General features: G+C 41.9%; 2 protein-coding genes across 8 annotated transcripts; one reads left to right on the forward strand and one right to left on the reverse strand.

Moving 5' to 3' along the window:
* Positions 1-1,872: 1,872 nt before the first annotated feature.
* LOC135514253 (centromere protein L-like) lies at positions 1,873-14,363 on the forward strand. The gene is made up of 5 exons (XM_064937608.1): positions 1,873-1,951; positions 12,255-12,423; positions 12,628-12,879; positions 12,978-13,529; positions 13,770-14,363. Exons 1-5 carry the CDS (start codon positions 1,875-1,877, stop codon positions 13,842-13,844), a joined length of 1,125 nt encoding a protein of 374 aa, XP_064793680.1. The 5' UTR covers positions 1,873-1,874; the 3' UTR covers positions 13,845-14,363.
* Positions 14,332-23,760, reverse strand: LOC135514221 (kelch-like protein 20). Of its 7 annotated transcripts, XM_064937585.1 has the most exons (12): positions 23,643-23,758; positions 21,132-21,194; positions 19,800-19,988; positions 18,941-19,514; positions 18,263-18,421; positions 17,874-18,084; positions 17,498-17,681; positions 17,109-17,252; positions 16,779-16,912; positions 16,221-16,429; positions 15,931-16,037; positions 14,332-15,834 (listed from the first exon to the last, which is right to left on the reverse strand). In XM_064937585.1, exons 4-12 carry the CDS (start codon positions 19,481-19,483, stop codon positions 15,750-15,752), a joined length of 1,776 nt encoding a protein of 591 aa, XP_064793657.1. In that variant the 5' UTR covers positions 19,484-19,514; positions 19,800-19,988; positions 21,132-21,194; positions 23,643-23,758; the 3' UTR covers positions 14,332-15,749. The 7 variants fall into 7 exon arrangements, with proteins under 7 accessions (XP_064793657.1, XP_064793621.1, XP_064793631.1 ...); XM_064937549.1 differs by lacking the exon at positions 19,800-19,988 and having other exon boundaries at positions 16,221-16,426; positions 23,643-23,759; XM_064937559.1 differs by lacking the exon at positions 19,800-19,988 and having other exon boundaries at positions 23,632-23,759.
* Positions 23,761-25,567: the final 1,807 nt, after the last annotated feature.

A 25,567-nucleotide genomic window follows, 5' to 3' on the forward strand; every position in this document is an offset into this window, starting at 1 on the left:
ATGGACACCCTATGTTCACCAATGGACAGAAAGTTCCTCAGAATGGAATATAAATCACGTGCTGTCAGAAACCGCTGCACTTGACCCCAGGTTTAAGAAGTTAGCCTTCAGTGATGCCAGAGCGATTGTTGACGCTCTTCAAAGAATAACCTCAGCAGCAGGGAGGGACAGCCCCAGCAGTCAGCTGGCTCAGGCGCCAGGGTAACAGGAAGAAGAGGGATCAGATGGAGCAGGAGCACCAGCAGTAGTGCCACAAACGTCGTCTGTTGGATGCTGTTTGATGAGAGAGCAACTGGGGATGCAGCGCAAAGGAATCCCTCAGCAGATGTCATAATGCAGGTCTGATCCTATTTGGAGGAGCCCCTCCATAGATCTGCAGATCCTCTGAGCTGGTGGGAGAACAAGGCCTCTGTCTACCCATGGCTTACTAAAGTCATGACAGGGAGACTGCATAGTGGCCACATCCTTTCCCTCTGAGAGTGTCTTCTCGAAAACGGGACAAATAATTATTGAGAGAAGAAACCGCATCAGCCCCTCGAAAGTGAGGCAGCTTGCATTTCTGAAGGCAAATCTCTCATAAAAGAAAAATGTGGTCAGCATTGCTGTGTGGTGCTGGTTATAACATGGCAATAAAGAAGAGAGAGAAAAGAAGGACCAGTTTAATATTTTAAGTGGGATGCTGCAGTTTTGTACATTATTACTTATTTTTCTTTGATATGGTGCAATATTCTATTATTATGTTGTTCAGATTGTATTAGTTTTGAATTGTTACATTTATATGCACTTTGTTTATATACATTAAAAAAGTTATACTTTAAATGCACATGTGTAATAGCATCCTTTTTTTAACATTTATTTCAATTCATGGGATACTGCAGTTTTACAAATTGTTATTTATTTTTCTTTGATATGGTGCAATATTCTTCTGCTGTTCAGATTGTATTCGTTTTGAATGGTTAGAATTATATGCACTTTGCTTATATACATTAACAATTTATACTTTAAATGTTTCATAACAAACCAATGCATTTTTAAATACATTGTGGTTAAGGTAGAGTATGATTTCATTGAATAATTTAATTATAATTATTTTAACACCAATCGTAGTCAAACTATCGCAAACTGTTTAACTTGAAAAAATACATAACATATTTTTTGAAAGAGCCGTATCGTTTTGGTGAGCTGAGCCGAACGAGCCGGCTCACTGAAAAGAGCCGGAATGCCCATCACTAATACTTACAAGCTAAACAGAAAGCTAGCTGTCATCTAAACTTGTAAAGATCTGTCTTGTAAATTGGCCGCTTGTTGTACATGGATGCTAGATAGCTACATAGATAAACATGATTTACTGGCAACCTCGATGTGGAAAATTAAACGTTAGTTGCATCATGTCGATTATTCTCAAAACGGCAGCGTTTTCTAGCTAAAAAGCGCCTCTTCATTCATTGTGATTGTGGTACCGGTGTACTCTAAATTCCGCCCATGATTCCTCCCTGTTCAGTCTGAAAAGACAGCGCCATTGACAAAACTCAATAAATGTGGATGTGCTTGGTTCCGACAGTTACTTTTTAGTGTGTCCATTCTTTGGATTTACAGATCAGTCAATTGTGTAACACATGGCGGAGGAGAGTGTTCTATTTCTGGCCAAAGTAGTCAAACGACGATAAAGATATTACAATATTTGTTTTCTTTATAATACAAAATATAATGAGAGCATTTGAAGATTCAGCTGTATGAAAATATAACTAGATTTTAGATGTGGATCCATGAATTATTCGGCATAATTGCCGAGTGAACATAAATCTGGAATTCGGCTAAAATGTTGAATGATGCTGTACTTGACTACATTTCCTTATCAAGATTCCAGTTGCATCATGGGAAAGCGCGATGTTCAAATCCACTTCCTGACTTTGCTGGTGTTATTTTTTTCAGTAATGGAGGAACGAAACAGGTACAAATATAGTCCACTTTCTTACCTATTATTAATTAATGTCGTTAGACAGCTATGTTATCGAGGTTAGCATATAAAAAGATTGTTAACTAAGCTGTTGGTCAGCGAGGAAAACGAGATCGTATCAAAACAGCGTCTGCTTTGCCAAAACAAAGCTTGCCAGCTAGCGTCAGCAACCCCTTTTGACAGAGAACAAGGCCATGCTCGTTATGCATAGGGACACAAGCCCTGAGATGCCTAATTGCTATTATAAACTGGTTACCAGTGTAATTAGAGCAGTAAAAAAATACATGTTTTGTCATACCCGTGGTATACGCTCTTATAAACCACGGCTGTCAGTCAATCAGCATTCAGGGCTCGAACCACCCTGTTCATAAACGGGCTTAGAAGCTCTTATACGCTCAAATCCAAATGTTATTCGTCACATGCTTTACAAACAACAGGTGTAGAGACTAATGGCGAAATTGAGAAATGTGAAACATGTAATAATAACAGTAACAGAGTAATGATAACTTGGCTATATACATTGGGTACCGGGACTGTACTGTACATTGTTTTAACTGTCTTTATCACAGTTGCAGCCGACAGTATTTTTCAGTGACATGTTTTTGGCAACCTTCTTCTATTACACACGGGTGTTCAGAACATGCACATGCTAGATGGCTAATCAACCTTCCCAAGTTCTCTCACGTCACCCCGCTCCTCCGCTCTCTCCACTGGCTTCCAGTTGAAGCTCGCATCCGCTACAAGACCATGGTGCTTGCCTACGGAGCTGTGAGGGGAACGGCACCGCAGTACCTCCAGGCTCTGATCAGGCCCTACACCCTAACAAGGGCACTGCGTTCATCCACCTCTGGCCTGCTCGCCTCCCTACCACTGAGGAAGTACAGTTCCCGCTCAGCCCAGTCAAAACTGTTCGCTGCTCTGGCCCCCCAATGGTGGAACAAACTCCCTCACGACGCCAGCCATGGACAGCGGAGTCAATCACCACCTTCCGGAGACACCTGAAACCCCACCTCTTCAAGGAATACCTAGGATAGGATAAAGTAATCCTTCTCACCCCCCCTTAAATGATTTAGATGCACTATTGTAAAGTGGCTGTTCCACTGGATGTCAGAAGGTGAATTCACCAATTTGTAAGTCGCTCTGGATAAGAGCGTCTGCTAAATGACTTAAATGTAAATGTAATGTAATGTAACACAGGCGGTAAAATACCATGGAGATATGGCTGTGAGGGAACTGTAACACTATAAAAGTGTGTATCAATTTAATTTTTTAAAATTATTTTTATTATTTATCGCTGATATGAAAGACCCTTCCGCAAGCGATGCATGTTAATGTTCAGACCGAGCAATGGGCTCTTAACAAAATTCCCCCATACGGAAGACACCTTTGTCCAATGACTCTTGTGTAATTTTTATGGAACTTAAGTCATGATTAAGAGCTAAGGTACGAAGTAGATATGTACATGTAACTTTACAGATAAAAATTTACAGATAAACAGTAGCAGCAACGTATGTAATGAGTCAAAGTTAATGCAAAAATGGTCCATGCACATAGTCCAGGTAGCTATTTGGTAAACTATTTAGCAGTCTTATGGCTTGGGGGTAGAAGCTGTTCAAGGTCCTGATTACAGACTTGATGCATTGGTGCCATGCAGGGTGCGGTTGCAGAAAGAACAGTCTATGATTTCGGTGGCTGGAGTTTTTGACAATTTAAAGTCTTCCTCTTACACCGCCTGGTATAGAGGTCCTGGGTGTCAGGGAGCTCGGCTCCAGTGATGTATTGGGCTGTACGCACTACACTGTAGCACCTTGTGGTCAGATGCGAAGCAGTTGCCATACCAAGCGGTGATGCAGCCCATCAAGCCTCTAAGGTGCAGTGTTGAGTAACCGGGTGGTTAGCCGGCTAGTGATGGCTATTTAACAGTCTGAACGCCTTGTGATAGAAGCTGTTTTTCAGTCTCTCGGTCCCAGCTTTGATGCACCTGTACTGACCTTGCCTTCTGGATAGTAGCGGGGTGAACAGGCTGTGGCTCAGGTGGTTGATGATCTTTTTGGCCTTCCTGTGACATCGGGTGCTGTAGGTGTCTTGGAGGGCAGGCAGAGTGCCCCCGGTGATGCTTTGGGCAGACCGCAACACCCTCTGGAGAGCCCTGCTGTTGCGTGCTGTGCAGTTTCCGTGCCAGGAGGTGATACTGCCCGATAAGATTCTCTCAATTGCAGATCTGTAAAAGTTTGTGAGGGCCTTAGAGACAAAGCCAAATTTCGTCAGTCTCCTTCATCACACTGTCTGTGTGGTTGGACCATTTCTGATTGTCAGTGACGTGTATAGGGTTGCACAATTTGGGGAATATTCAGAGATGGAAACTTTCCGTGGGAATTAACGGTAATATTTTGGAATTAATGGATATATATATGTAAGTTATAATTAATACTATGTAATGTGTTTTTTTTATATTGGATATATTTATGTGAAGAAAAACATAAACCTTTTACCTTGTCATAAGCAGACATAATTCCAATAGAAAAAAAACTATTTAGGTACGAATGTAACTTTAGTTGAGTTGACTATTCACATGGGAAGAATTTACTGAAAAACAAAAGAAAGGGAATATTGAATGATCCATCGCATCTCCCCAAAAACATTTTCAACATACATCTGAAAATGATAGTCGAGAAACGAAAGCATTGGTTGTCTTCCTGTAAGGCTTCCATGTCTTCTTCCTGGACCCCCTCAATGTCCACCTCTTGAACATCAGACTTTGAGGCCTCGTCTTCACTGTCACTTTACAATCTTGTTGAGGATGGCAAGTGGTCAGGCTCAAAAAGCCTCAAATTTGCCTGGATGGCCACCAATTTTTCAACCCTTGTATTGGTCAGCCTGTTGCGTGCTTTGGTGTGTGTGTTCCCAAACAAGGACCAGTTGCGCTCTGAGGCGGCTGATGTTGGTGGTATTTGGAGGATGATGTAGGCAACAGGGGAAAGAGCCTCAGATCCACAAAGTCCCTTCCACCATATCTAGTGGAAAGCCCTTGCTTGGAAGTGTACCAGACTGCCACGAACCTTGCCCTCATCCAGGCCAAGGTGGTGAGACAAGGTAGTGATGACACCATAAGCCTTGTTGATCTCTGCATCAGACAAGGTGCTCTTGCCAGCATACTTGAGGTTAAACATGTACGCTGCGGCGTGTATTGTCTTCAGGCAGAAGTATTCATTCTTTTTGATGCATTTCAGAACTGCAGTTTCCTCTGCTTGGAGCAACAGTGAAGTGGGCAGGGCAGTACGGATTTCTTATCTTACATCTACAAGCAGAGTCTGAACATCAGACAGGATGGCATTGTCTCCCAAAATCCATGCAATGGCTACTGCTATAGGTTTCAGGAGTGTCAGGCTGCTTACCACTCACTCCAAAAATACATCATCCAGGAGGATGCTCTTGATGGGGCTGTTCATATCGGCAGACTGTGATATGGCCTTTTCTTTCCCTCCAGGAGACTGTCAAACATGATGACAACACCACTCCTACGGGTGTTGCTGGGCAGCTTCAATGTGGTGCTCTTATTCTTCTCACTTTGCTTGGTGAGGTAGATTGCTGCTATAACTTGATGAACCTTCACATACCTTACCATTTTCTTGGCTCTCTTGTAGAGTGTATCCATTGTTTTCAGTGCCATGATGTCCTTGAGGAAAATATTCAATGCATGAGCAGCACAGCCAATGGGTGTGATGTGAGGGTGGGACTCCTCCACTTTAGACCAAGCAGCCTTCATGTTTGCAGCATTGTCTTTCACCAGTGCAAATATCTTCTGTGGTCCAAGGTCATTGATGACTGCCTTCAGCTTATCTGCAATATAGAGACTGGCGTGTCTGTTGTCCCATGTCTGTGCTGTTGTAGAATACTGTCTGAGGGGTGGAGATGATTTAGTTAATTATTCCTTGCCCACAAACATTCGACCACCCATCAGAGATGATTGCAATACAGTCTGCTTTCTCTATGATTTGCTTGACCTTCACTTGAACTCTGCATCCAGGAAATCAGTAGAGGGGTGTGTGCTGGGCAAAGAACATTTCAGAAATCTCTTCCGATACACATTGCATGTGAGCATGAGAGGTGAACCAGTTGCATACACAGCTCGAGGAAGACATTCATCAGCATGTTCCTCCATTGAGCCAAACAAACTTCTGATTCCAGAAGGACCATGAGCTGTTGCTATCGATAAGGTGTCTGATTCATAATTTTCACCTCAAATGGAAATAGAGGGACTTTTGTCAGAGTTTGCTTGTTGTGAGCGCTGAGGGAACTTTTTGCACTTGGCTCGTGTCACTGGGCAGCTCGTGGCTGGGTTTCTCTTTGTAATCCGTGATAATTTGCAAACTCTGCCACATCTAACGAGCGTCAAAGCCGGTGTAGTAGGATTTGCACTTAGTCCTGCATTGATGCTTTGCCTTTCTGATGGTTTGTCAGAGGGCTTAACATTTTGTTCTATTTGTTCATCAGCTAACGTCACTTCCTGTGAATTTTGAATCATTTAATTATGTAATGAAAACAAGCAGATAAAGGCTTCAAAGTTAATAAAGGTCATGTTAACTGAATGACATATCTTGGAACAAAATGTATTAACTCTCCTAAGTCTGTGTTAACCTCAGACCTTATTTTTGCCGTTTATCCCAAAACGTATTTTCTTCCCCCCATAGGAATGGAGGTAACCAGAGGTAACTAATTTGTTTTTTAGGACTACAATCTGGCGAGCTCGAATTTGATCCAATGAATGGTACCATCCAATTAAAATAGTTACAAAGTTTTATTTGAACATGTGAATGTTTTTTTTTGGTGGCTTATATATTTTTCATTGACATTTATAAACTGCCCATGAAGTTATCTCCTCTTAACCTTAACCTCATTGTAAAGGTATTGTCAGCACAAATATTTGAATAAAACAACACCAAAGTTAGAGCTAAGGGTAGAGTAGCCGAGAACATTTGGTTTTAGGGCCTTGAGGTTTTTTTTTACGTACCTCGCCCGTGTGCCCGCTTCATGGGTCCACTTACCCCTACACAGTGGAAACCTCTCCCACTGATATAGTGCCTACATAGGCTCAGCATGGGTCTGTCTAGTACTGTTTTGTACACACTGTGTAGTCACATTTCTCTAGTTTCAGAGAGTACTGATTTTCTCGCACGATAAAGGATGTTGGATTGCACAAGCAATATATAAGATGCCGGCGCTGTGTCTATTTCGGCCAGTTCCGAGATAAAGAAAAACACCTAAACTTCCAATGTAGCAATTGCCTGCTAGCCGAAGACTATAGAGAAGAAGTTGCTACTTTGAGTCAACAAATCGATAATTTGCACCAGCTATTGGGGAAGCCACGTCCTCCTACCTTCTCGCTCTCCACACCATTGGCAGCAAACAACACCAAGCTGAGTGGGGTCTCACCATCAGGCATTTATTACATTTATTTGTAATAATGACAATTACAACAATACTGAATGAACACTAAACTTAATATATTACATCAATAAAAATCAATTTAGCCTCAAATAAATAATGAAACATGTTCAATTTGGTTTAAATAATGCAAAAATAAAGTGTTGGGGAAGTAAAAGTATAATATGTGCCGTGTAAAAAAGCTAACATTTAAGTTCCTTGCTCAGAACATGAGAACATATGAAAGTTGGCAACACTTGAGCTGCTGAGACTTAATTATAACATAATAACACACAGGAATACGAGCCTTTGGTCATTAATATGGTCGAATACGGAAACTATAATTTCGAAAACAAAACCTTTATTCTTTCAGTGAAATATGGAACCGTTCGGTATTTTATCTAATGGGTGGCATCCCGAAGTCTAAATATTCTTGTTACATTGCACAACCTTCAATGTTATGTCATAATTACATAACATTTTGGCAAATTAGTTCGCAATGAGCCAGGCTGCCCAAACTATTGCATATACCCTGACTCTGTGTGCAATGAACGCAAGAGAAATTACACAATTTCACCTGGTTAATATTGCCTGCTAACCTGGATTTCTTTGAGCTAAATATGAAGGTTTAAAAATATATACTTATGTGTATTGATTTTAAGAAAGGCATTGGTGTTTATGGTTTGGTACAGTCGTCCAACGATTGTGCTTTTTGCAAATGCGCTTTTGTTAAATCATCCCCCAGCGTTGCATCGATTTATATGCAACGCAGGACACGCTAGATAACCTAGTAATATCATCAACCACGAAGTGATTATGATTGATTGATTGTTTTTTATAAGATAAGTTTAATGCTAGATAGCAACTTACCTTGGCTTCTACTGCATTCGCGTAACAGGCAGGCTCCTCGTGGAGTGCATTGAGAGGCAGGTGGTTAGAGCGTTGGACTAGTTAACCTCTAATCTTGACGTTCCAGCACCTTCAGGTCCGCGGTCGTCTGATCCGGATGATTCTTCTTTTGCCCGCGCTGTGTTTGCGCCTGGAGCTCTAATCTCTGTGATCTGTTGTGGCTGAGTTGGAAAAACCAAGAATAAAAATGGAGCTGTACTAAAGGCTTCGGAAGAAAATAATAATGGTAAACGGCTAGCTACCGTTTTAATCGGGAGCTTAGTGGTAAAGCAAGTGTCAATCCAAGATACACGCACACTTGGCTTTCCAGGTGCTAAAGTCACTGATATAATAAGGAATTTTACCAGTAGTCAAGAAGCAGATTCCCGACCTGACAACAGTTGTGTTGGGCGAAGGCTAGAGAAACTTATTCTAGCTCTGACTGGCAGACTTTTAGGCAGCTGAGAAGCCTGTGCATCAGACTTGTTCGAAGAACAAAATTGGATTACTATGTGACTAGTTTAAATGACTGTTATGGGAATCCAGCCAAATTCTGGAAAGTACTTAAAACATTAAAGAACAATATGCACTCCACACTCCCAAATCAGATAGGGTTGGATACTGGACTCATTACTGATAAGAACGCCATTGCTAATGCCTTCAACAATCACTTAATTTTAGCAGGCAATCTTTTTGAGAAAATGTCGACCACAAATGAAGGAAGAAAAGATGCTTATGAAGGGATTATGCATGAAGTATGCTGATGGTCAGGGGTTCTCACTAAGCATCTTCACAGAGGAGAAAGTTATTGATGCCTTGCTAGCCATAGACACTAAGAAAGCAACAGGGACTGACAAACTTGACCCAGGGTTGCTGGCTAGAGCTGCACCACTTATCTCTGGTGCTCTTACTCATATTTGTATCCTCACGTTAACCTCTGGGGTCATACCTAAGATTTGAAAAACTGCCTATGTGCTGCCTCTGCACAAAGGTGGGGATACTGGTGACCTTGATAATTATCGATCAATCTCTAAGCTGTCTTGTCTTGTAAAAATGTTAGTCATTGGTAAATGTACAGCTGTGCTCTTTCTTGTCTGACAACTGCATACTGAACAAATTTCTGTCTGGTTTTAGACCGGGGCACAGGACTATCACAGCCTCCACACTGGTTGTAAATGATATTTTAAGAGCGTTGGATAAGAAGTTGAACTGTTGCTCTGTTTGTTGATCTGTTGAAGGCGTTCGATACAGTTGATCATTCTCTTCTGCTGAAGAGACTGACCTCATTGGGGTTGGCCTCGGATATATTTGTGGTTTCAAAATGATCTCATTGATAGATCTCAGGCTATTATTGCAGATGGGGTAAACATCTGATTTTGTCACTGTTCACAAAGGAGTCGCACAAGGTTTGATTTTAGGTCCTTTATTAATCACTATATACATAAATGATATCTAACTCAGTAAAATGCAACTTTCATTTCTATGCTGATGACACAGTACTATATGCCACAGCCCATCACTCACTCAAGCATTTACATTCCTGCAGTTTGACTTTGAATTGCTTCAAGATGCACTTGTAGGTCTTAGGCTGGTGCTTAATTCAAGTAAAATTAAGTATATGGTATTTTCACGATCCAAAAGTTTACAATTGGAAAATCTGAACTTTGCTACCCATGATGGCTTTCTTTTGGAATGTGTTCCCACCTGTAAATACCTTGGAATTTGGTTAATGAATATCTCTCTTTTAAAACTCACACACCCCTCTGTGGATGAGATAGGGTCTGGTTATCTATTGCCAAGCTGATCTGATCCATTCGGATCCTCATAGAACAGTCATGACATTGTAAACAGGCACAACTCCGATGTTTTTTTTCTCAAAGTTGCCGGAATATCATGTGTCCTTATCATCAGTACACTCGTAACAACCTAAGCATTACGAAACTTCTATCAAATAAGCTATACATTTTGTTGACCGAATTCGACACTCATTGACTTGCTTGGTGAGTGAAAAAAATAAAAACGCTACCTGCTGAAGAAGACAGATTTTGGGCCCAGTTATCTATCTCACTTCACCTCTTCCTCTGTGCTGCCCAGCATGTTTATACATGACCCTAAGCATGAGGGGACATTCACTGCTTAATTAACCCAGGAACCACACCGTGGAAGCACCTGCTTTTAAATACACTTTATCCCTCATTTACTCAAGTGAATCCATTATTTTGGTTATCTGTATGTTTTATTTAGTTATATTCTTACTACAGTGTTTCCCTCCAGGGAAATATGTTAGATTTCACTAGAAGTTATATAGTCAGAATAAGAACCAGGTGCCTTTCTTTTCCTTTATCACCTAAAGCAGGGTTTCCCAAACTTGGTCCAGGGGCCCCCCTGGGTGCACGTTTTTGGTTTTTGCCCAAGCACTACACAGCTGATTCAAATAATTAAAGCTTGATGATGAAACGGCTGTGTAGTGCTAGGGCAAAAACCTAAACGTGCACCCAGGATGGTCCCCAAAACCGTTTTGGAAACCCTGACCTAAACCTAAACAAGTTCATATCAAAACAATGAATGGCATTTACCCATGTAGGCCTAACGATTTCATAAGATGGAGATTTAACTTTGACTTTAACCATTGTGTTTTTTGTAACTCATATCGAAACGGCAGATCATCTTATTTGTGCCTGTCAACTTACTAAAACCTTTTGGGATGCATTTCGGTACTGGATCACATATAATGGTCTATTCATACTCACCCTAACATTTAATAATATATTTTTTTTTATGGAGGACAGGAAAGCCGAATGTATGATCAAATATTTTTTTTCACTGCCCCGTTTGTCTTTTTAGCAGGCCAATCATATGGTAAGCCTATTTTTGTTAGGATCTAGCCCGGTGTTAAGATGGGCCTACTATGGGAAAAAAATGGGATTCTCCTTCCTACTCCCCGCTCGTTCATGCTGTAGCTTATTTTACATTCAGCAAGCGTACATCTCTCCTCAAATAGGCTATTAGTAGGCTAAAGAAAATAAGCCGCAATAAGTGTCCAACAAGCTTTTTTAGTCTGTCTTTTCATGGGACTCGACAAGATTTAAAAAGAGTATTCGTGGCAGCGAAGAGGCCCGATGCGTAATTGCGCAACATAACAATGAAGACAGCAGGCTCGAAATGTAGCCTATAGCCAGTTAGGCATATGCATATTAGCCCATAATTCATAAGCTCAATGTTAGGCTTAATACTGCAGTGAGTTTATCCAGTCAATATACACAGCGAAAGAAAACGTTTATCAGATAATGAAATCATATATAGGATCTATCTGATGTATGTCTGTGCGCTCCTGAGCTTCACTGAGTGTGCGCCCTAATAGACCCCGGGTACGCAGCAATTAAATAAGATATCCTCATGGTCTGTTGAGTCTCGGTCTTCGGTGTGTATCAACGTATTCTGTGTTTATTTTGTTTATGCTTCACAATGCTAACCGTAATGTAGGTAGCAGCCATCTGGAAATAAGGTAATCGGCTCGGTCTTCCCTTATTAATGTGTATACCCAAATATGGTAGTAAACCTCACCAAAGATTTGAAGGCACCAATCAATAGCCAAGATACCCTGCTTTTGCAGATAGGGGTTACTTTCTCATACCAGACTGAATTTAATTTAATAGAGTCCCCAAGGGGACTTTACAATTAAGAGGTTAAACAAGGTAAAGTTATATAAACAATTGTTGAAATTGGTTAAATCCAAATAAATCCTTGAGCTTTATAATAATCTCTGTAATTTGATTCCTAAATAGACCCTCCTGTGTTTTATTATTTTATTTAAATATACATTTTCTCAGTCTGTTTATTGAATTTTTTTTAATTTTTTTGAAAATGTTTGTCACAAACTACTACTTTTCATAATGTTCACCTATTCTTATTAACTTTGTATGCATGGTGTAAAATAATACAATGTTTCACTAACTATCCTAATGTGATAATCTGTTCTTTACAGCACTGAGGAGACCCCACGCAACAATGCCTTGGCACAACGAAGGAGCAAGAGTTACAGGCAATCAATGCGAAGCTGTGTTGAAGCAACTCATCTGGCATACACATCAGGCCTTCTGACAGCTCTAAGAATACCAAGAAGTAGAAAGGCTCCCAAGTCATGTGATATCACAGTAAGTAGCTACGGCCAATCAATGTGGTTGTATTCACAATTCTTCTCATACATCATTGTTGACGAGTCAACTAATCTGTATGCTTGATTTGTAGCCCTGCTTGACATATTCAAGCAGGGCTTCAAGAAGGGCTACAAAAACATCAGACATCATTTGAGTGTATAATATTTGGATCTATCTGATGTATGTCTCTTTGCTGTCTAGAAACAGGTTGACCCAGACCAACTAGCACTTCTGGTGAAGAAGGAATGGCAGCTGTCGTATGTCACACCTTTGTACCAGTTCAGACACACTCAGTTGAAATCCTACTCAAAGCAACTATCAGCTTTCATGGTATCAGAGAAGCAACAGGGCCTGGCGATTGAAGTTGGTCAGGAGTTGGGCTTCAAGGTCAATTTTTCTGTGGTCCTTGGGTTGGCAGAGACGGATAAAGATGCTGAGACAGTTTTCATACAGGTAAGGGTTTTTCCTCAAAATGTAGTTTGGAGTTCATACTTTATTCTTCTGTGGAATCCCTTGACTGTGGTGTTTATTTCCATCTGTTCACATCACAGATTCTCTCCAAACAAGTGTTTTCTGCAAAAGATGATGCTCCGAAGGTTGTGTGGAGTGGCTGGCTGACCTGCGTCAACGGTGACTTGGATTATCTCCGATCACTACCCCTGGAATTTGTCAGTTTGCCTTTGTTCTGCACCAGAGGACCAGAATCGCTCACAGTGTTGGTCAAATCCTGGTTTGAAAAGACATTTGACTGTTGCTTCGGCCCTCTTGGTATCAACTCTACCAACCTCCAGTGGCTCGCATCCCTATGGACTGGGTGCCACCCCACCATCAACATCCAGTACCTGAAACTGGTCTGGACTCTCCCAACACTACCCCCAATGGACGTTACGTACACCGTCCACCCACAAGATGCCTGGGAGCTTTGGGACAGCATGCGGCAGGTTGACACGACAGAGGACAGCATCAGCATTGATGAGGTCACTGGGTTCATCAAAGGGCTGCAGTCACACTTCTTCAGGCACTTCAGGATAGACTTGTCCGCTGGGTCACTGATGCAGATCTCCACGGCTTTGGGTTCTTCTCACCATAGTGGAAAAATCAAGGTAGATATGCACATATATGGAAAGGCCAACATATCTATATATCTTGTCTTAACACAAGTGACTGGATATTTGTAACATGTAACTTGCATTTCAAATGGGCTCAGCCACACACTTAAAAAGGTGAACAATTTAATAGTATGTAATTAACAGTATGTTTTTAACTTGTGAATGGATTTCCAAAAAACTATTTTGTAGCTGACATGTGGTATCCGTTATCTAACTATTCATTTTCCATCACAGATTGCGAGCCCTAATTACATCTCCACCATCCTGCAACTGCTGACAGAATGTGCTCTTCTGAAGATGCCAATCTAAGCAAGACTGTCTTTGACATCACAAATCAATGTTTGTGTTTTTTTTAAATACCTATATACCCCCAAAATTACTGTCCATATGAAATTAAACCATTTTACTATTTTTTTTAAATATTCGTATATTTTATGAAAAGGCAAATGCATACATCTCAAAATAGCTACGCTTTTGCTGATTGTGTACCTTGCCATTGTTCTGTGGTTTCAGTCACTCTAGATATTATTCACTACAAGCGCAATAGTGTAGAAGTAAATGTGTTACAGCTAAAACTTGCAAATGTTGGTTTTGTCAGTGTGGGGTGATTATAATCAGGTTTGATACATGGTAAACCGTCAAGTAACTTGGGCAGTTCTGAAGATATCATTGTTACAGTCCAGATACAGTAAATCTGTAAGAGCCTGGTGATTTCCTAAACAGTAGATATGTAACAACCAAAAAGAATAGTACCTGTAAATACATTTCCATTTTCAAAAACAATTGTTTGATGAGCTTAAAGTTTGAAATAAAGTGTTTTTATTAACAGCATGGGGTATTTTGTCAGTACAGACAATTCCACATCTAATAGGGGAGAAATAAAGCACCCATACATTTGCCCTCAACGGTTCCATACCTTTGTGAAAGGCTGCGTTTCCAACGGCAGTCCAATTCTGATATTTTTACCAATCAGAGCTTTTCACAGTTGACTTGATTGGTTAATAGACCAATTTGCGGAAAGCAATTGGGCTGCCTGTGTAGGTGCAGCCACTGGTTAGCTCTTAAACATATCTGATGTGATTGGTCAAAAGACCAATTAGTAGAGAAATCAGAATTGGGCTCTGAACACAGCCAAAGGGATACATTAATCTTCAAAATATTTGGTCAGGCTAATAATTACTTGCATAATCTGACACATTTGGGTGATAACATATCTACAGGGGTTGAGTTTGCATGATTGTATATTTTGCTCAATAGCAGTAACATTAGATTCATCAGGGTTTACATAATTAAAAATGTCTAAGCATATTACTGAATGTCCATCTGTTTTGCATGGTCACCAATGAAGGGGTGCATAATACATCCAGTTCATTATTCCTTACTGTGTGTTAGATGAACCGCAATGCAACTAATTCCTCAAGAATATTTTTTTATAGATTAAAGTGCAAGACTGTCTCATGTGTCCTATAAGGTAAAAAAAAGTTGCTCCAAAAAATGTATATCCATTGTCAGCCTTAAATGGGCAACAATCTTGTATGAAACAGTTGTAATATTGTGTAAGTGCCACCGTACCAACAATTGACCCCAGTTGTGAACGTAGAACTCCAGGTTATGCTCAGTGTGTTAAACTAATAAAAACCGCAACAACAAAAAATTATCACAGTGCATTTAATTTATAGATTTAAACAACTGCCTAACAAGTTCATCCACTCTTCACAACGAGGATCAAGGGAAGCAGTGAGACCACATCCTGCACATTCAGTTCTCTTTGAAGATTCTTCTTCATGCCCCATTTAATATTTCAAAGGAAACTAAACGTTGGTATAGTATAGCCGGTACCACAGCAAAACTCTGAATTGTATCTTAAAGTGCGGCTGCAGTATTCATTTCAGTAACTGAAAAAGAGGAAATGAAGGGTTTTCCCCCCATGATGTCAAACAATAGTTCATGTGATTGATCTATTCAGAGTTAGTTCCTCTTGGCCTTGGCTAGTCAAGTCATAATACAGGAAGTACAGAAGAGAGATGAACCGTAGGCTCCAAGATAAGACTTCCAGACTTGACGCAGGAACAGTAAAGCTTGTAGTCACAAGACATTTCCTTGGCTTGCCAATAACATGGCTGTGTTACAGTTAATATAGACTTCGTTCCTTGCATGATAAACAATGTTTCTTTTGGAGGCACATGCGACGGTGTGGCCTTTGACCTGGAGGTGCTACCATATGTGTGATTCACAGTGAGTCATTTTGATAACACCAACCCCTCCTCCAAGTCGCCTATAGTTCATTCCACCATAGAGCCTGGAGGAAGAGAAGGAAATTAATATCTTCACGTTCAACACAAGCCCTCTAGGGATATAATATGTCTCAAGTAACCTGTTGCATGTGGTTACCTACCTCCATGTGTTAGCGTCTGGATCATAGACCTCTATTGTTTTGAGATACGTTGTCCCGTCAAAGCCACCCACAGCCATTAACTGGCCATTTACCACTGCTAGTCCAACCTGCAAGACAAACAATGCTCCAAACATCAACAGGTGTAAAGCAACAGATTTATTTTCTAGCTAGTTAAACCCAACTTTGACTAAATTACCTGATTTGATTGAAAAGTCCAACACTTTGCCTCTTTATCCTAAAATAAAAGCACCCAAACCAAACAGAAATCAATGTGAAAGATCCAGACTGACCCCACTACGTCTTGAAGTCATGGCTACAACAGCTGACCACTGGTTGGTCCTTGGGTTGTAGCGCTCAGCACTGCTCAGCTCGGTGGTGTCGTCCCGGCCTCCTACGGAGTAGATCATGTCCTGGTACACTGCACAGCCCAGGTGTTTTCTCCTGGTGCCCATGGGAGAGATGGTGTGCCAGCGGTTCTCCTGGGGGTTGTACCTTTCTACTGTGGTAAGATTAGAGCAGAGGCAGAGCAGACATGGAGTAAGAAAGGGGGTTAGAGCAGGGTCATATTCATTAGTGTACACTATAAAGCGTAGCAAGTTAACAAGTGTTTCTTATTGGACAAGTTCAGATAGTCTCCCTGTTTCAGTCCGTTTTCATCCATTTGGTACCCAATGAATACAACCCAGATCTCTAGGAAACTATAGGGACATTATGTGATTCTAGGATATCTTTTCTTAGGATCTCTGAAGCTTCTACAGTGGATTATCTGTATAAATAGTGTACACCCTGTTAATGACGTGCTGACTAATGAAAGATATTGAACTGTTTTCTAAGTGCTTCATCTGTACCTGTATTGAGAGGGGACGTGCCATCTGAACCTCCCACTGCATAGAGGAAGCCCCCCAGTACAGCTACGGCTACACCCAGGCGCCTGGTGCTCATCGAGGCCACGCGCGTCCATTTGTTCTCCTTGGGGTCATATCTGTAACAGATCATGCATAGTCACATTACTCAGTGGAGTCAGCTTTCTGTGATATTTCAGGAGGCATGTTAATGGTTTGTTATAATACTTAGTATTGCAAGATAAATTGTCTTTGCCTCAGCATGATAGAAAACAGTGTGATTTGTAGAAGACAAATACAGCAAATTAAACCGTGAATATGTATTGTAAGTGTGACCTTTCAACAATGTTGAGGCAGGATACTCCATCTTGGCCCCCTACTGCATACAGATACCCTCCCAGGACAGCCACACCCACACTGGTCCTGCATGTGCTTGTGGGAGCTACATCACTACTCCACTGATTTGTCTTGGGGTCATACCTGTAGTGGAGAGTGAGTTCAGTACAGTACACTAAGATAAGGAAGTTCAACAATGGAAGGAAGACCAGCCTTTTGATAAGATCTAGGGTGTGTCCCAATATTCCCTATATAGTGCACTACTTTGACCAGAGTCCTATGGACCCTGGTCATATGTAGTGCCATTTGGGACAAGGCCCTATAAATAAACATTAACGAGGTGGTGACTCAGTGGACATCGTTTTGAAAACGGGGAAGGTAACGCTAACCTCTCCACACTGTTGAGATACGAGGACCCGTCATGGCCGCCAACAGCATAGAGAAGATCGTCAAGGACGCTGACACCCACTCCACAGCGCCTCTTACTCATGGAAGCCACCATGCGCCACTCATTGGTCTGTGGGTCGTATCGTTCGACACTGGAGATGGCATCCCCACTGCACCACCCGCCAACTGGGAATATGAAGAAAAACTTTTAAAAAACTTGGTACAACTTTGTCTCTTCTAACCCTACCCTTTAGAATATTCAATTGCAACATGTTGGGAAAAGTACACAACTGCCATTTTGAAATACCTTTGAAAGCAGAAGTGATCAGACATGGGTACTAAGAGAATGCAGCGAGGTTCAAGAGTTAAGATACTAACCTGCAAACAGCACTTCTCCACACCGGATGGGCTTCCGAGGGCGTGTTCTTGGCCCTTGCATTAGAGGGCGCTCTTGGGGCAAGAGCAGGTAATTCTTTGCCTCATCAACCAGGTCTCTGCACTCCTCATCACTTTTGATGAGAGGGTCTGATCCTACCGTTCCCACCAGGAATTTTGGGCTCAGAAGAGGAAGACGAACATGCTGGAGGACCTATAACCAGAAAACATATCCTAACTCAATAACTTACCAAGTGGAATAAGTTACAAACACTTTTGATTTTAAACAGACTGTCCTTAGTGTTACATTTCTTTTGTGAATCAAAACTACAGGTATATATCAAGTTTAATGCAACACCACATACAATTACTTATATAGCAGGTATTATCACCTGCGGCAGCTGTGGCCGGCGCTCCTGAATGCTGTACTTGACCCAGGCCATGACTGCGTTGAAAACCTGCTCCTCACTTCGCACATTCAGTTCGTCACTGGAGATTATATCTATCAGCTGGTTGGCTGGAAGCAGCATGAACTCCTCACTCTCCATCACCTGAGGGCAAAGCAAGAAAAATGACCTAAGTCACTCATCAGGTGGAACCTGTTCAAAGTCCACAAAAAGACAGGGGCTGTGCTCAAGAGAATGATGCATGGTAAGGCAGCTAAGTTAAACCGGCAGCAGCATCTAATTCCCAAATTCTGAAAGTTCTGTGGCAGTTATTCCCTGAGGATACAACTAACGTTGGGGTTTAACTTAATGGAAATTCTAAAACTGTATGTAAAGAAAACAAAAGACAATGTAGAAAAGGTGTTACCTTTATTGCTGGGATTCACATTTAAGGCTGTGGGGCAAAAATTACTCAAGGACACCTCTCTCTGGAGTTCACTAACTGATAACCAGTGTGGATATTCAAATGACTAGCTAGACCAAGTAACCAAAAAATGTCTCTGATAAGCAGAGAGCTAAGATGAGCAACATAATTTTTTCTAAATGACAAAGAAACACTTTGTAGATTGCGCCTCAGAGAGTGAGTGCACAGAGACGCACATGTATGCAAGATAGAGACCTTACCTCTTGAAAGTTGTGCTGTGTAAACTTGTCAGCTATCCGCAGCAGCTCGCGGCAAGAGTGGGTGTCAGCAAAGGCACGGATACCCAGGCAATTTGAGGGGTCCAACTGGCGCTTGAGGAACTCGCAGCAAGCCTCCTGAATCTCAGCCAGCTGTAACAGACAAGCGGCGGGCAGCAATGTCTGCACATTGCCTTCCTCAACGGTAACCTGCGAAGTGTAGGCAAAGTCAATGAGCAGCTCCATGGCCCGCTCATCAATGTCCCGGATCACAACCTCTGTCTGACGGCTCTCGGCCAGCTCGCCTGTGAACATGGCCCTGAAGTAAGGGCTGCAGGCCGAAAGGATCACTCTGTGGGCATAGATCTTTTTGGCGCCGACCACCAACACGACATCACACAGTTCTCTGTGCTTGCGTAGCAGATTGATGACCTCTAATGTCTGGCGAGGGTGCTTGTCGGACACATAGGGCATGCGTGCCGGCTGGGGCACACCCTCTGGGAGCTTGTTGGGATCACCCAGTGTGCAGCGTGCGGTGATGTCCATTCCGGTGTTGTCTGGGCGTGCGCTGGTACCCCTGCAGAACAGACACAAAAGGCAAGACAGAATAGGGATAAACATCCACAATTCACACTAACATTGATGTATCACAAAATACAGCCACCACAAAAATCCAATCAAAGTTAATAATTGGTAATGTCAACATTGGTATTGGTGGGAGCCAGTGTCAAAGTTGATGTAATAATTCCTTAAGCTAAAAAGACATCAGCTATGTCTGTCTGAACTACGGAAAGTTGAGGTCTAGATGTGAAAGAACCAAGTACCAAAATAGACATCTCCTTTCAACTAGGCTATGACTTACAGGTGGTCTAGGGTGCAATCCAAGGTCTCTTCAGCTAGCAATCCAAGGTCTCTTCAGCTGACCCTAGCCCTCAAGGTCTCTACGCTGGCCATAGCAGAACACTGGCATTCCTGTCTTGCAGGAAATCAGTCATACTGCTCGTTCTGTGCGTGGTGGTATTGTCATGCTGGAGGGTCATGTCAGGAAAACCTGCAGGAAGGATACCACATGAGGGAGGAGGATGTCTTCCCTGTAAAGCACAGTGTTGAGATTGCCTGCAATGACAACAAGCTCAGTCCGATGATGCTGTGACACACCGCCCCAGACCATGACGAGCCCTCCATCTCCAAATCGATCCCGCTCCAGAGTACAGGCCTCTGTGTAACGCTCATTCCTTCGATGACAAACGTGAATCCGACCATCACCCCTGGTGAGACAAAACTGTGACTTGTCAGTGAAGAGCACTTCTTGCCAGTCCTGCCTGGTCCAGTGACAGTGGGTTTGTGTCCATAGGCGACATTGTTCCGGTGATGTCTGGTGAGGAACTGTCTTACAACAGGCCTACAAGCCCTCAGTCTAGCCTCAGCCTATTGTGGACAGTATGAGCACTGATGGAGGGATTGTGCGTTCCTGGCGTAACTCGGGCAGTTGTAGTTGCCATCCTGTACCTGTCCCACAGGTGTGATGTTCGGATGTACCGATCCTGTGCAGGTGTTGTTACACGTGGTCTGCCACTGCGAGGACGATCAGCTGGCCGTCCTGTCTCTCTGTAGCGCTGTCTTAGGCGTCTCACAGTACAGACATTGCAATTTATTGCACTGGCCACATCTGCAGTCCTCATGCCTCCTTGCAGCATGCCTAAGGCACATTCACGCAGATGAGCAGGGACCCTGGGCATCTTTCTTTTGGTGTTTTTCAGAGTCAATAGAAAGGCCTCTTTAGTGTGCTAAGCTTTCATAACTGTGACCTTAATTGCCTACTGACTGTAAGCTGTTAGTGACTTAACGACCGTTCCACAGGTGTATGTTCATTAATTGTTTGTGGTTCATTGAACAAGCATGGGAAACAGTGTTTAAACCCTTTACAATGAAGATCTGTGAATTTATTTGAATTTTTACGAATTATCTTTGAAAGACAGGGTCCTGAAAAAGGGACGTTTCTTTTTTGCTGAGTTTTGTAGAATCATTCTGAATTCAACAACCCTTAAATTTCGATCATCATGAACTAAACAAGGACACAATTGTTATTGGATGTCAAAAGACATATTTCTTTCTTTGACAGATAAAATAATTTTAATTTAAATTTAAAAAAAAATCAAGCCACAACAAAAAACATCTGGAGCTCATCACATACCTGCGCATTGGCTTTCCATCCATGCACAGAAAACAAATTTTGGTCCCACAACTTTTTGCCAACCTTTGTGAATAGAAAAACAAGGGAAGGATAAGTTACAATTCATTGATAGGGAGGGATGCTGGCCCGCACAAGTCACTACCACTGCAACACACATAAAAATGGCTTGGTCCGGGACTCCTGGCAGATAGACGACCAGCTAGCAGGCTGATACTGTACTACCACTAGTTAATGTTGATGTAGCCAGCAGATTCAACCAGCTTGCTTACAGCTGCACTAGGGTCAGACAGCCTTCCTGTTTAGATTAAGATACTGCAGAGCTGTCTCCAGTATTTATGCTGCAATAGTTTGTGTTGGGGGGCTCGGGTCAGTCTGTTATATCTGGAGTATTTCTCCTGTCTTATCCGGTGTCCTGTGTGAATTTAAGTATGCTCTCTCTATTTCTATCTTTTGGAAGACCTGAACCCTAGGACCATGCCTCAGGACTACCTGGCCTGATGACTCCTTGCTGTCCAAGTCCACGTGGACGTGCTGCTGCTCCAGTTTCAACTGTTCTGCCTGCAGCTATGGAACCCTGACCTGTTCACCGGGCGTGCTACCTTGTCCCAGACCTGCTGTTTTCAAACTCTCTAGAGACAGCAGGAGCAGTAGAGATACTCTGAATAGCCAACTGACATTTACTCCTGAGGTGCTGACCTGTTGCACCCTCTACAACCACTGTGATTATTATTATTTGACCCTGCTGGTCATCTATGAACATTTGAACATCTTGGCCATGTTCTGTTATAATCTCCACCCGGCACAGCCAGAAGAGGACTGACCACCCCTCACAGCCTGGTTCCTCTCCAGGTTTCTTCCTAGGTTCTGGCCTTTCAAGGGAGTTTTTCCCAGCCACCGTGCTTCTACACGTGCATTGCTTGCTGTTTGGGGTTTTAGGCTGAGTTTCCGTACAGCACTTTGTGACATCAGCTGATCTAAGAAGGGCTTTATAAATAAATTTGATTGATATAACTCAGAAAACCTACCTCAATTGAGGGATGAGAAATGCATTGTACTCCAAATTGTCAACTGTTACATAGAGAATACTGAACAACTGCAAAAAAAAAAAACTAGCAGTAGTGCAATCTTCTCGGTGTAACTGGGATAATGGGACAATTCGGAGTACAATGCATTTCTCATCCCTCGATTTACATTTTCTGAACCATATCTTGCGCTGGCTCTGCTGTGTCTTAATCTACACATGAAGGCTATCCGACCCTAGTGCAGCTGTAGGCAAGCGGGTCAGATCTGCTGGCTACTTTTGATGCAGATGAGATTGAACACTATCTAGCTAACTAAACAAGCTAGACAAAACCTCAAACTAAGCTAGGAAATTACTGACACTTACTAGCTAGCTAATTCATATATTTATTTAGCAGTCTGCAATCCATTTTAAAGACTAGTAAAAAGATAACATCAGCTATAGAGATAGTGCCTACAAAAATACGCCATTACTAACTCCGCTATGGTTCGTTGGACAAAGCCTATGGTGAAATGGTGTTTTTGTAGGGTTTTTGGATAAACACCGAAAACAAGGTCTGTGGTAAATACAGGCTTAGGGGGATCTTGTACGTTTTGTTCTATGAGATTATCTTCATCAGCTAACGTCACTTTTTAATTAATTCTTAAGCATTTATGTAATAAAAAAAAACACATAAAAGCTTCATAATTCTTAAAGGCATTGTTAACTGACCGATATCTCATATAACAAAATGTAAAAGATCTATGCCTGTTAACCTTAGGATTTTGTATAAACGCTGAAAATAAGGTATATTCTTTCCCCATAGGGATGGCTGAACGAACCAGAGGTAAATAATGTCCGGGTTTTAGGACAACAAACTGTCTAAGTTAAAATCAAAGATTTTATAACTAAACCAAGAGACCAAAGCTTGTCGTGTCCAATGGGAACAAGCAAGGAGGTAGGCAGAGCCAAGCAAGGTGGTGGGCAGAGCCAAGTAAGGAGGTGGGCAGAGCCAAGCAAAGGGGTGGGCAGAGCCAAGCAAAGGGGTGGGCAGAGCCAAGCAAAGGGGTGGGCAGAGCCAAGCAAAGGGGTGGGCAGAGCCAAGCAAAGGGGTGGGCAGAGCCAAGCAAAGGGGTGGGCAGAGCCAAGCAAGGAGACTCAGATTCTAGTTTTGGGAACAAACGGTATTGAGATCAAATGTTTAATTGATGAGACGTCCATCTCATTCCATCTTCTCTCACTGCCATATTTGGTAATGAGTGGAAACGACAACCAGATGCTTGACTTTAAACATCCAGTGAAATTTCTGTGTCGTTGTTCTGTGTCTATATCATAGCGTATTTAACATTTAGCAAGCTAGCTGGCTTGCCAACTTGGAAATATTCTAACGTTAGTTAGCCTTTTCCTGATCGCTAAGTTGGCTAGCTAACCACAAATATTTTCGCGAGAGAAATGCTATTGTTACTGGATCAAGAACATAGGTCTAAAACCACTACTTACCTTGTACTTACATTCGAACGTCTAGCAAAGTGTCAGATAGCCAATATTTGAAATACTTTGCATGATCACAAGCTACGCTTTTGACATTCCATAAAATTCCAATCAACAGGAAATGTGCACTGGAGAGCAAGGTCCCCCTCAGAACGATTATAGGCTAGGGTTCCGATGTGCGCACTGCACAATAATGGATACATGTTTGTGGGAATCTTCTTTACCGTAAACGCACTGTTTTAGCATATACACTTTCCAGACCATTGAAAATACAAAACAAGTTTTTTAGCGATTTATGTTAGCAGGAAATTAGAACAAAAATGTACCATTGTATCCATGGAAACAATAAATATAATGTATCCATAGACGTTGAAGGAGTACAAAAACATTTGGAAAATGTATCTTTCTGGCAATTGAGAGGCACCAGAGGATTTGTTTTGGGAAAAGGATGAGATGGGTAGAACTTTTCACTGCATGTACAGATAAAGTCGGAAGTTTACATACACTTAGGTTGGAGTTATTAAAACTTGTTTTTCAACGACTCCACAAATGTCTTGTTAACAAACTATAGTTTTGGCAAGTCGGTTAGGACATCTACTTTGTGCATGATTACAAGTCATTTTTCCAACAATTGTTTACAGTCACATTATTTAACTTATAATCCACTGTATAACAATTCCAGTGGGTCAGTCGTTAACATACACTAAATTGACTGCCTTTAAACAGCTTGGAAAATTTCAGAAAATTATGTAATGGCTTTAGAAGCTTCTGAAAGGCTAATTGACATCATTTGAGTCAATTGAAGGTGTACCTGTGGATGTATTTCAAGGCCTACATTCAAACTCAGTGCCCCTTTGCTTGACATCATCGGAAAATCAAAAGAAATCAGACAAGACCTCAGAAAAAAGTTGTTGACCTCCACAAGTCTGGTTCATTTATTGGGCGCAATTTCCAGACGCCTGAAGGTACCATGTTCATCTGTATAAACAATAGTACGCAAGTATAAACACCATGAGACCACGAGGCTGTCATATTGTTCAGGAAGGAGATGCATTGTGTCTCCTGGAGATGAATTTACTTTGGTGCGAAAAGTACAAATAAATCCCAGATCAACAGCAAAGGACCTTGTGAAGATGCTAGAGGAAACAGGTACAAACGTATCTATATCCACAGTAAAACGAACGAGTCCTATGTCTACATAACTTGAAATGCCACTCAGCAAGGAAGAAGCCACTGCTCCAAAACTGACCAAAAAAAAAGCCAGACTACGGTTTGCAACTGTTCTCTGGTCTGATGAAACAAAAATATTACTGTTTGGCCATAATGACCATCGCTATGTTTGGAGGAAAAAGGGGGATGCTTGCAAGCCGAAGAACACTATCCCAACCGTGAAGCACAGGGGTGGCAGCATCATGTTGTAGGGGTGCTTTGCTGCAGGAGGGTCTGATGCACTTCACAAAATGATGGCATCATGAGAAGGAAGAATATGGGTATATATTGAAGACACATCTCAAGACATCAGTCAGGAAGTTAAAGCTTGGTCACAAATGGGTCTTCCAAGTGGACAATGACCCCAAGCATACTTTCAAAGTTGTGGCATCACAAAGCCCTGACCTCAATCCCATAGAAAATTTGTGGGCAGAACTGAAAAAGTGTGTGCAATCAAGGAGGCCTACAAACCTGACTCTGTTGCACCAGCCCTGTCAGGAGGAATGGGCCAAAATTCACACAACTTATTGTGGTAAGCTTGTGGAAGGCTACCCGCAAGGTTTGACTCAAGTTAAACAATTTAAAGGCAATGCTACCAAATACTAATTGAGTGTATGTAAACTCCTGACCCCTGGGAATGTGATGAAAGCAATTAAATCTGATAAGTCAATAAGTCATTCTCTCTACTATTATTCTGACATTTCACATTCTTAAAATAAAGTGGTGATCCTAACTG

This window comes from Oncorhynchus masou, chromosome 3 (assembly GCF_036934945.1).
Source record: "Oncorhynchus masou masou isolate Uvic2021 chromosome 3, UVic_Omas_1.1, whole genome shotgun sequence".
NCBI lineage: Eukaryota > Metazoa > Chordata > Actinopteri > Salmoniformes > Salmonidae > Oncorhynchus > Oncorhynchus masou.

What these genes read in the sequence shown, in the direction of transcription:
- LOC135514253 (XM_064937608.1), top strand. Translation starts at nt 1,875, where the DNA reads ATGGGAAAGCGCGATGTTCAAATCCACTTCCTGACTTTGCTGGTGTTA. An exon ending in CCAAGTCATGTGATATCACA is followed by an intron (nt 12,424 to 12,627) that starts GTAAGTAGCTAC and finishes TTTGCTGTCTAG; the next exon opens with AAACAGGTTGACCCAGACCA. An exon ending in ACCATAGTGGAAAAATCAAG is followed by an intron (nt 13,530 to 13,769) that starts GTAGATATGCAC and finishes TTTCCATCACAG; the next exon opens with ATTGCGAGCCCTAATTACAT.
- LOC135514221 (XM_064937540.1), bottom strand. An exon ending in GCCGGCCACAGCTGCCGCAG is followed by an intron (nt 18,085 to 18,262) that starts GTGATAATACCT and finishes TTCTGGTTATAG; the next exon opens with GTCCTCCAGCATGTTCGTCT. An exon ending in TGACTTCAAGACGTAGTGGG is followed by an intron (nt 16,038 to 16,220) that starts GTCAGTCTGGAT and finishes TTTGTCTTGCAG; the next exon opens with GTTGGACTAGCAGTGGTAAA.